Here is a 12,113-nt window from a genome sequence, read left to right as displayed (position 1 = left end):
ATATAATGTTGTCTACATTTCAAAAATTAGAACTAGAAGGAAGATGTGATTATCATACTTTTTGTAACACAAATGCATATAAGAGAGTATTCAAAGAAACACATTAGATTAAGTTATTGACAACAATGTCCTATTTTCTACTGTTCTCGTATGTTATCCTTAGCCCCTAATGAAGAAAAATGACTCTTGTATGGCTTTGTATAAATATTTGTAGACAATACTGATTGTCTATTCTTTCTTATGTGTTCCCAGAAAGGGGAGGATAAGACTTTGAAAGAAGATGCACCATATTCTTGGAAAGTTTCACGTGGAGATTCTGGGACATATGTCTGTAAATCACTTGATATGGAAAGCTTTTCAGATTTGGAAGCAGAGACTGAACTCAATGTCTACTGTAAGTTACATTATTTAATATGTATTTTCTTATTTTTAAAAAGTGTAGTTTAACTGCTTGGAAAATTGTTTACCTTTTTAAGGATTATCATGTAACTGTGCCACTCCACTTCTTCACATGAATATATATATGAGAAATGTTCTACCTTGTTCTTGTTAGTGTTTTACCCACTGGTTGGCAAAAAAAGATTTTACATATTGACTTCCTATATACTAGTTTTTAAACAGTATATGTTAACTAGTTATAGGGCATTTGTCTTTGAAAAAAATGTGAAGGGTTAGAATTCCTTTTGGGTTTTAACTACTGTTTGTAGCTTACTTAGTGAGATTTTTCCTTATTTTCTGTTCTGCAGTCAACATTTTACCAGGCAGGAAGTAAAGGAAATTCTCCGAGAGCAACACATAATGTTCAGTACATTAAATGCTAGAGGTGATTGTCAGAGCCCTACAACATACTATGAGAATGATGGTCAGAGACTGTGGATCTGGAAGTTTGGCACATTAGGTCGGTGCTGTGGCTCAGTGGTTAGCACTCTGGCCTTTGCAGCGCTGGGTCCCAGTGCCAATATCGGTCGTTACACTATCTCCCCATTCTCCCCGTGTTTGCGTGAGTTTTCTCCCACATTCCAAAAACATGCAGTTAGGTTTAATAACTTCTCCCCAAAATTGACCTTAGACTGTATTAAAGACATATGACTATGGTAGGGACATTAGATTGTGAGCTCCTTTGTGGGACAGTTAGTGACATGACTTTGTACAGCATTGCATGATATGTTGGCGCTATATAAATACTGTGTAATACTAATATTGAGGCTAGTGGATTCTACCACTCCTACTACAGACCGCTGGGGTCTAAGAGCTGCACAACAAAAGGTCGGTTGGGCACAATGGCTTTGTGCAGTACTCAACAATAAATCATCCTCCAGATGATTTGGAGCAAAAGTCTTGTGTACTTTTTTATGGTAATGTCACCTGCAGCACTAAATGCTCACATAGAGGGACTTTGGAATGCAACCTGGGCCAGCTTATTTGCCAGTGGTTACATATTTCTATCGGCATCTCATGTGGCTTTGGGAAAAAAGTGAAAACATTTGCTATGTGTCAGCCGGAGATGAAGAGACAGAGATGTCTCTTTAGAAGCTCTTTCGTGGGACTGGCCCCTAAAATATGTATACAAGGCAGATCACAAACACTTCAAAAATGGTAAAAGGAGCCCGAAAACTTTGTTTTAACCAGCTGCACCTTGCACACTGGTAAACATCTGCAACTAGGATATAAAATGAGTAAATCTATATTCTGACTGTTCAACAGCAAAATGTTTCATAACAAAGCTCTTATAAACATGTAGCCTGTACTAATGGATAACTTATAATTAGTAATTGGACATTTTAATATAAAGACATTGTTATTTATATGTACAGTGCTCAGGCACTAGAAAAATACAGGTCTAAAGCTACGTACACACGTCCATAGGGTCTTGCCTGATAATGGGCTCAGGGCCGATATCGGACGAGAATCTGGCGCTTGTACAGCGCCCGTCGTCCATCGCCCGAACGACTGTCCTGGGGAATCCACAGATGATGGACGACGAACGATCCTAATGCAAGTGAAGGAGGAGAGCGCACAGCGGGGTGCCGCTCCGTCATTCTCCCCCTTCCCTCTCCATAGAGCAGAACAGTACTGTATGTAAAGCAATCAATTATGCATTGTCCAGTCCTTTCCAACGACTATATTTGGACGTGTGTATGTAGCCTTACTTTCACTGACCTTTCCAATTTAATTAGAATACTCTCCTTTGAGATAAACCAGAATAAAGAAGAGTTGATACAAATAATATTTTCACACCACCCAGTGAAAGAATATGTCTGGATGAAGGACTTCTAGTAATCCCTAAGTCTTATACATTAGATTTGGAGAGCATGGTAATCAATTACGTCAGTTGGGTAGAATTAAATATTAAAAAGACGACAATGAACAGCTGCTTAGGGCCTATACAAAGTACTGCCAGGTGCACAGTATACTTGATGCTTTAGTGAATTTTCCCACATTAGCTCCATCACAAGCTCCGTGAATTAATGCATTCTTTTAAGAGAAATTGAAATAGACATGTTTGGTATTCTATTTTATTATAAGTAGGTATAGAGTCTCACATAACAAATATTTATTTTTCTCTTCTCCCAGTTATTTAGAACTCAAAAAGTGCATGGCTTGTTGTATCTGTGTTCAGAGCAGATAAAATGCTATCAGAATAACAGCCTCTTATATATAGCAAAACCAACTCATTAAAAAACCTAAAAAAGCATCTATCTATACCCAGTTTCACAGCACCCTCTAGTGACGCAGATTGCAAAGTCAAATGAAAAATGTATTTTTATTTTTTTGTGTGTGTTTTTTAATTCCTCAAAAACTTAAAAACTTTAAAAAAATGGAAAGCAGTCTTTAATTAAAATTGTATGCATACCCTGCTTACTGACTTGAATTGCAGGTTGATTATGAATGGACCTTGGTTAGGTTTGATTGAAGGTGTGAACTGAAAACTAAATGGTTGTACTACCACAGACTGAAGGCATGATCAATTCTTTAGGATGCAAAACAATTAGTGTCCTAATGAAGATAAGCATATGGGCTCAACCTGCAGAATTCCAAACAGAAAATAATCAATAGATCTAAAAAAACCCCAGGAAGACGAGTGCAATCTGTAATGGCTGCCAAATGTTATAAAGTAGAGCACTGACACAAACCATATCTGCAGATATAAAGTCACTCAGTTTTGTGAACTGAGAATAGGTCAGGAAATGTTAGGCATTCATACACAGGAGTGTTTGAGGAAGTAGAACTGAGAATCCTTTAACACCTAAATGTAAAAACATAAATATGAATTTCCCTAAATGTTTTTTCTTTTTGACCCTTACAATTGCAAACAGACAACATTCTTTTAATGATATAAATGCATATTTTAGTGTATACTATTTGACAACATAAAGCCTTAAACAAAATACTACGTATCATAAATATTTGACATACTCACTTTTGCTTTACATTGAAGAAATATCTTCAGTTCCTAAAGCATTTATAATAATGTGAAATTTCTGTCCTCTTTTCTAGTCTTGGATCCTCCCGTGCTGTCCCTGGAGTCCCCTGTTACTGTTGATCTTCATAGCAAATTGACAATTTCCTGTCAAGCGAATGCATCAAATCTAACCGTGATCCACTGGAAACAAGTTAGTGAACATCTAGCTGAAAAGCTATCTGTACACAGTGTTCCATTAACCAGTCTTGTACTGGTATTGACCAGGCTAATGTACATGTCAAGGCAACAAATCTTTGAACTAAAAATGCATTTTTTTGTCTACTAGGATGGAAAAACCATTGCAAATGGGCCGGTGTTAAACTTGGATTTTGTAGATTATGATGCTACAGGACTTTATACTTGTGTGGCTGAAATTCCAAATGTACCGGAACTGACTAAGAGCAAAGATATAAAAGTCACTGTGCAAGGTAATTAAAGTTCAATATCCATGACACAACAAGTAGAGAAGTTAGCAATTCTTTTGCATGCTTTTGTGGTTTCATTACATGACCATGATATGTGATGGGTTGTGTGGATTGGCTTTTGCATAAAATAATATACAAAATTAAAGAGTATAAAATACACATCCATATATCCTTGAGGCATTGACAGTGTTTTCTAATAACTTAGTAAGCAAATTGTAATAACCTATCCAAACACTTTCACAAATGCCATGCTTTTGGGGATAACGGGGTGGTAAGGTAGGGCAGGTATGAACAGATCTGCCAAACTCCACTTCAATGGTATGCGTCTACAGGAATGTGGAAATTGTCATGGAATATGTAGAAAATATTGGGCATTAAATAATATTTTGTTGGGCAAATTGACAAACTACTTTCAAAAAGGACATAGTGGCTGGGCACTGCAATGGGAGACATCTATCATTGCAGAATTGTTTTTCAATGCCTAACAATAATTCTAGTCCAGTAATTACCCCTTAGCACCACCAATAACCCCCCCCCCCCCCCCCCCCCAAAAAAAAAAGATTTTGAGCTTGAAGATTAAAGATTGATTTTCTCGAAAACTCCCCCCCCCCACCTCCCTATGCAGTAATACCTTTCCATAATGATCACCCAAGTAATAGCCTCAACAATAACCCTTCAATCTTCAGCAATAACCCAAAGTACAACAATAATTCACAATCCATAGGAATAACTCCCAGCCCAATAATAAGGTCTCAGAGGTAATAGTAATAATAGTATATAAGTATATAATAGTAATATTAGTATATATGTATAAGTATATAATAGTAATATTAGTGTATAGTAATATAATAGTAGGTAATAGTAATATTCACTCCGGTCCCATCAAAACCCCCCAGCCAAGCACTCCCCCCCCCCCATTGGTAGTTTTACTTAATACCCATCCCTATGTCTATTATGCGGGGGGAGGAGAGAAGTAGGTGCTCAGGCTGGACGGCTCTCGACTTATTTAGTGTCACTGGGACCCATACTTCAAAGTCTGTTACAAGGGGTTGGGCAGGCAGTAGTTTCAGGCTCCCTGCCTTGTTTCCAAATTATTGCACTTTATAGGACCCACGAGAATTCACTTTTGAAGTCTGGCCAGTGCAAGATGGCATCTCAGTGGGTGTTATGGGACAATGCATTTTGCACTTGGTGTTTTGCTGTTTTTGTTGAACTCTGATGAAGTCAGTTGAGTCAATCGGGACAATTATCCCAACCCATTAGTATGCTGATATTTTTTTTCTTTTTTAACAGTTTACACAACTTGTGCTTCTGTCTGCTATCAGTATCTTAGCAGGTTTTAAATATCTAAGAGATTAATATCAGTCTATGCAAGTGTTCAAAGTCCTATTTGTGTAACTAATACATTGTATGTACTTTCTCATAATTTGTTGCATGTTTTTTGCTTTATTTACATGATTGGCAATTAGACGAAGCATTAATCATTCTGTGTCTCATATTGATTGCAGGGAGTCCTCGGGTATCTGTGACTTCACAAGTTATAGAAGTGCAAGAAGGGGAAACTTTGACTACAAATTGTACAGCAATTGGTTATCCACTGCCTCAGATCACTTGGTTTATCAATGGTGTAGAGGTAATTGAATTTTCTTCTATTAATACTGCAAAATTAAAGAAAAAAACTACATGGTTTGAAATGCAACTTTAAGGACTATATAATCAATACACATTTCAGGTTTTTTATCATTATTTGCAATTATCATGGGTGAAAATCGAGCTTTAGTAAAGTGTTGCCCATCATCTAGAGACCAATATTGTTATACTTTACTATTGAATAGCAAGACATCATGGTGCCTTGGCTTGCCTTCTTCCCTCTCCCTGCCAGATAACCAAGCAGCCTGTCTATATGGCCATCATTCCTCAACTGTCATGAATAAATGAAGATTTTGGGCCACAGTTATTGCCAGTTTTGAGGGCTGTTGAGAGAATTAGAAGATTTGAATGGTGTTGTGGCTATTTTTTCTGGCAGAACCCAAGCAGAGCATAAATGATTTAAGCAGAGAACTAGAAATCTAAATAACTAGGATTTGTAGAGGACACCTTCAAGACAATTGGTAGAAAACAGGACCAGAGAATAGTACACGACTAGTCCAAATTGGAACCATTGCTACATTATTAGTTCTTTTTCATTTGTATTCGTAGCATGCATTGCTGTTGTCATAAGGAATCGGTGCATGTAAAATCTAAGCATTTTAATTTTAACTTAATTAAATACAAATATCCAAAAGACTTCTCAGATGGCCGCTTACATTTCAGAAGAGTATTTGGGATTTTTGTTCAATTAGTCCCTTAGTTATAAGCAAAATCCCTTTTCTTGTAGCAAATTAGTAGCAGCTAGCACTTAGCAATTACGCCTATTCACACTTGGCACATATATTGTTGCCTTAATAATTATTAATGATTTACTGGTAGAGGCCTGGGAGAGAAGCTGCAATAGTCCCCGAGAGAGGAAGAACCAGTAAGTAGGAGGGCTGTAAACAAAAGTAAATGTGAACTGGACCTGGCATGAATGATTTCCAAAGTAATAATAATGTTAAATTGCTGGCACCCTGCGCTGCTCGCATGTACGAGTTTATGTCTTTGATTGAACCCCTGAGGAAGGATCCTAGGTGCAAATTGTCTAATGCACTGATCTGTTCCAAGTCACAACTTCAGTGGCAACTAGAATCTCTAGCAATTCACATTTAATGATGTTACAGGCCAGGTTGTAGGTAAATGAATGTTCTTTAGCCTTGTACTATTTGACTGGGGATGCTCTGCCACCCACTCAGCGCTCCTATCCCTCTGACCCCCTTCCCAGCAGGCCAAGCTGATACCCTCCTATGGGACAATAAGGTTTGAAGGCCTTAAGCATGGCAAAAATACCAGGCCAAGCACCCAGATGAGCAGCCAGGGGCTGAAGCATGCTTGGGCCAAGATTCATCATGGTTCTTGATGTGATCATTATAACACCCAACTATAGTGATTGCATATATTTGTCTACAAACAGACCAGAGCTGACCAGCTGAACTCTCATTGAACCTAACACAAAAAGAGGTAGAGACACAAAGGGCCTGAATAATTAGGGCTCCCCAATACTAGAGAAGAACCTGGGTGATCCAGCAAACCTGGAATGGATCTGGTCTAGGATTGAAAACATTTGCCAACTAATAGCAAATGATTTTAAGAAATCTATTCCAGGTTTTCTGGATGACCTACGTTCTTCTGTGAGAGTCTATCGTCTCCAGTCTTGGAGAGCTTTATTAAATGAGGTCCAGTGACCGAGGCTGTGAAAACAATATACTTTTGTAACCAAAAAAAAAAAAAATGGATGCATTGATTTATAAACTTACAATAATTATCCTAAACTTGGTATTGGTTATCAAATAGAAACCTTAGCGTTACAGCCGAGTTAATGGACACACTGTAAAATTTGGACTGGGCATCCAGCCATTAATGGTCTCCTGTCCCTAAAGGGTTAAAACACACTCCATCTATTAGCTAATTCTATTTTTGTGACAATATTTGCTCATATAATATCATTTGGTGTTGTATTGTATTTTTGTGTGCAGCTGTTCTTATTTTTAGTGTATCTTGGTGATTATAGCCCTCCTGTAATGTGATTTCACAGGTAACATCTCAAGCTGTCATTTATAACAACAACGATTATAAAGTCACAAGTGAACTTACCTTACTGGTGAACCAGGATCTCATCAATGAAACTCTCACATGCATGGCCTTCAATTCATTTAACAGAAGCATGGAGTATATCCAGCTATTGGAGGGTGAGTATGTTTGTCTGTATGTGTAGGTTGGCATAGTGTAGTACTTTTGTCATGTGAAATGAGTGCTTGTTTTTAGATAATTCTGTGTCTTGTTTGTCTGCTAGGGATGTTTAAACACCACCCCCTCCTAAACTGGTCTCTTTTAAGTAGTCATTTATCCAGATCTTTGTATATCTAGAAGTAGTTAGTGGCATTCATCTGAACTTGTTTTTATATCATTAAAGATGTTTCCCAGGTTTTTAAGCTGCTTCATCGGGTCTGCCCGTATAGGAAGTAACCGAACATGTATATCTAGCACAAACACATAAACCCGATCATCATGGAATGTGATACTGCAGATATTGATTGTCTAAGATCAGGAGATGTGAAGTTTGTTGAACCATCCTATTCTAATAACATAATCTCATTCTTGGTGTCAGGAAGTCTGCATAGGTGGTAAAACTTTGAATGACATCAGTGAATATGAAATGATATAAAAATGTAGAGATGTTAAAAGGCTTTATTGGTGGTGTTGAAGGCCACCTAACATGTTCAGAGATGGTTGTTCTAATAGAATAGAATTTTAACCTCGACTCACACTTTAAACTCTGACAGCAACGCATAGCATACTCTTTGTTCGCTCTCCCAATGTATATACCACGGATCTCAAGGCAACATGGTGCTCTCAAGGCAACATGGTGCTGACTGTGCTGGACAGAGCTGTCATTTTCCAGGCTGGTGGGCCTGAGCAAGAAAGGGAATCCCCGAGTAATAATGAAATTCTATCCTTGACCCCCATAGAGGAGATTTATGTTCCTTTGGTTCTAAACCTAACATTTTTGGAAACCTCAAACCTTTAGATTTATGTTTAGTTTGGTTGCTGCCTATGGCCATATTGGGGGATTTGGCATAAATAAATGATCTACAAAATATAAAGTAGTCTATATACAGTATATCTATAAAGGTGTTCACATAGAAGGTGAAAAATTCATATCTAACTGAATTCACTTATATTCTTTGAACAGAATCCATGACTACACCCTTTTCATTCACCACCAGCTTAGGTAGGTATTGGACAGAAGGGGAAATATTAATACAATACAAGACTGGCAAATCTCAAATCTTACAACCTATACCATAGCTAACACATTGGAACTTTCATATTTCCATGTAATACATATCTGAATCCATGAATGTCAAGCTGAACATTATCTAGAAGCAGTTATACTCTGCATGGCCTTTACACCCAGCAGGGAATGCAGGGATAAGGGTGGGGACATATTGATAGGCATCATACCCATGGACGCTGGTAAGTTGCTACCCCAGGCGGAAAAGGTTGTTTAATGGGTGCTTTAGGTGTTCACTGCAATGCTAGCTAAACCCAACTGAAGTCTTTTTTCTCATCTCCATACCATCTTGCATCCTTGCATGTTATGATTTGTGATTGATTTTTGCTCATAATTGCTTGCTTCTTGCTCTTCTCTCCAGTGCTTTATGCTGGTTTAGCGGAGTAACAGCCACCCATCTCTTAGCACAAGCTTGCTCAACCCGACTAGTATTGCAGAGAAGGGGAATGGTCATGTCACTCCAGTTCTGTGCTGTGTATACTAAGAGCACTGGGTCTAACGCTAACTGAAATTTAAAGCAATACACACTGTCCACAACATTTTATTTTCATGTTTTCAAGGATCTTTTTATTTTCTCAATCCTACAGAGGATTGTTCTTCATGGTAAATATTGCATAGTATGTATCTGAATCTAAGAATGTTAGAATGTAATTCCATAGAGCAATGATTTTCTGGCCAAATCTGCCTCGATACTCTTACTTGGTTGTAATTTAACCATTTAAGTGCCAACACCTATCCACTTATAGAATAATGACAATGTACTTTCTTGACTGATCAATGTTAGTTTTAAAACAACTAGTATTGGAGTAGTTAATAAGTATGAATGTTGTTTTATAATTTTGTTTTTTTACAAAAATACTTTAATTACATATAATACTTTTTTTTTTTTTTTTACAATTTATTATGTTCATTTTGTGTGTGTTTTTTAATGAATAAAAACAGTTTAACAAACAAAATATATAAAAATGTATAAAAAGTTTAAAAAAAGAGAGAAAACAGCAAAAAAAAATGACAAGGGAGAGACAAGTTCATTAGGGCTGTTTAAAGAAGTCAACAAAGAAAACAACTTTGAAAAGTGCTCAGAAGCTGCATTTTACACAGCAGTGGCTGATTTAGGGAAAGTCCTAACTGTCATTATAGACAGCTGGGTATTTCTGGCCAGGTAACAGCAAGTAGGAAGATGAACATGAACAGGACATAGGTTTACTTCTTTATAAATCACTCCTTCAATTTATAAAAAGAGATAGCAAACTGACATTGGAACCAAATAAATAATCTCATAATATTGTACACACAATAAAAAACACAAATGTGTGTAATGTGTATTAATGGCACTATATCGGTTTATTTTAGATTTTCTTTCAACTGGAACAAATGAAAAAGAGTCAGGTATACAAGGCACTACAGCAGGTATTGTACCATTACGTAAAAGAAACTTATCATCTAACTAATATGGTCAGAGTTTATGAATGGGAAGGCAATTTTACAACTCTAGATTGGAAAGGTTATACAGGTGGTGTGTTTAGATTTCACTAAAGTATATGACTCTGTAACTCATATTACATTGTATGCCGTATTTCTGTTTTTCCAGTTAGTGACAAGCCAATAAGATTAATATTTTTTTCATTTATATCTACTAAATATATAAAGAATATCTAAACCCCAGAACAAAGGTAATATATTGCAGCTTACCAGTCCTTAGTTGTCCCAGTTTTTTTTATTTATTTTCAATTGGTCATCCTATCAGGAATTTACTTTCTGCCCTCGGGTGGAAATGTTAACTTACTGTATTGTCTCAGTAGAGATGCTGCTGCTATGTCACCCTAGGTTGCTCCTCTGATTTGGACCACTAGCTGCATATTTACTTACTGTACTTGAATATTTATGTGCTTAGTGACTAATACAGTCACAGTGTACAAGGACTAGTAAGGTATCATATATTACATTATTGTTCTTGGCTTGAGATATTTCTTAAGCAGTGAATTGGAGAAGGAAGAGAGGGATGTAAAAGATAGACAAAGTATCTTTATAATAGATATATTATACCTTGTACCTAAATGCATGCATTATAACAATTCCCTGCTGTACACAGCCAGTGTTTCGGGTTTTATAAGTTTTAGGAAAGGCTTTAGAATCCTCAGCATCTGACACCTCCCAAAGCGTTGTGTTCCCGGTGCCCTGCACTGTGCTTCCAATTACTGGAACTAAAGAAAAAGTCTGGTGAATGGAACATACATGGAACCATACATTTCAGGGTACCAAGCACCCACCACATGCAGATGTGTTTAGGTGAATGATGACATGTGTAAGAGGGGGCAGGGTACTATCCATGGCCAGCTCGCATGCTCATCATTGTTATGTAAACACCTCATTCCCAAAAAAAGTGAGGGCACGACGTGCCCATGCCTGCCCACCCCACTACATCCCTCTGGTTGTAATTGCAAAAAAGGAGAAGGTGTATGTAGCTATGCTGGGTGGTGGCAGGATCTGGTCCTAAATATGGCAAAAAGTTGTGGATCTCCTATGGAAACTTTCCTTACTTCAGAGGCTGACATCTACCTGCCATCCCTTCCTCAGAGCACATATTCTTACTTTGAACTTTATACCTAGATGTGTGTTGGATTAGGAAGCTTTATTGGCCAGCATAGTGCATTAAAACAGCAGACAGCTTGTAATAAATGTTTGCATTACACGCACAGGTGAAAATACCTTTTTTTTGTTTTGAAATATAAGGTCACTGTCACTGTAGAGTTTGACAAAATAGACTGATAAACATAGCAGCTCTTCTGCAAAGTCTACTATTATTTGATTGTAGGATTATAATTCAGAATATTCTATAGGAATATATAGAATTCTAACATATTTTTAACTTTATCCCACAGAGCCAATGGGGACAAGAGCTCCTGAACCAGGTGAGCAAACTTAAAAAAAATGTTTTTTAGGCATCTTGAAAGTCAAAAGTCACAGAAAGTCATTTGACTTAACAAATGGTCACTATTTATTGTGTGGGGGTACCATTGTGGCTTTGTGTTTTTGTTTTTTGTTATTGTTCATTGTAAAAGCACTTATGCATTTATGCAGTGTGAGTAACTACATTTAACCTGGTATTAGCTTTTGGCAATCCAGTGTACAGCAGTTCCACTGATGATAATATGGTATATCTTGCTAGAAGGAAAGAGCAGAGTGACGGAGTTGAGCTTATGTCTGCTTTCATTGTCCAGTCACAGGCTGGAGACAAGACCTCTAGGGGCTGTGAACAAAATCAAATCTATTATCAATATTTGTATTTTATTACCCC

The 12,113-nt window shown here is 37.2% G+C and overlaps 1 protein-coding gene across 2 annotated transcripts in view; it reads left to right on the top strand.

Annotated features, from left to right (window-relative positions):
• Nucleotides 1-12,113, top strand: part of MCAM (melanoma cell adhesion molecule) — a 54,947-nt gene that overhangs the window by 36,970 nt on the left and 5,864 nt on the right. The window contains exons 8-15 of one of the 2 annotated variants that reach the window (XM_072427345.1): nucleotides 253-394; nucleotides 3,499-3,614; nucleotides 3,750-3,891; nucleotides 5,397-5,521; nucleotides 7,556-7,709; nucleotides 8,714-8,752; nucleotides 10,169-10,225; nucleotides 11,698-11,727. In XM_072427345.1, the coding sequence (XP_072283446.1) occupies nucleotides 253-394; nucleotides 3,499-3,614; nucleotides 3,750-3,891; nucleotides 5,397-5,521; nucleotides 7,556-7,709; nucleotides 8,714-8,752; nucleotides 10,169-10,225; nucleotides 11,698-11,727 (805 nt within the window). The remainder of the gene's footprint in view (nucleotides 1-252; nucleotides 395-3,498; nucleotides 3,615-3,749; nucleotides 3,892-5,396; nucleotides 5,522-7,555; nucleotides 7,710-8,713; nucleotides 8,753-10,168; nucleotides 10,226-11,697; nucleotides 11,728-12,113) is intronic. The other variant, XM_072427346.1, reaches the window with a different exon arrangement.

Source organism: Pyxicephalus adspersus, chromosome 11 (genome assembly GCF_032062135.1).
Source record: "Pyxicephalus adspersus chromosome 11, UCB_Pads_2.0, whole genome shotgun sequence".
Lineage (NCBI taxonomy): Eukaryota > Metazoa > Chordata > Amphibia > Anura > Pyxicephalidae > Pyxicephalus > Pyxicephalus adspersus.
The sequence above is the reverse complement of the archived record's forward strand: the minus strand, read 5'-3'. Positions and strand labels throughout refer to the sequence as shown.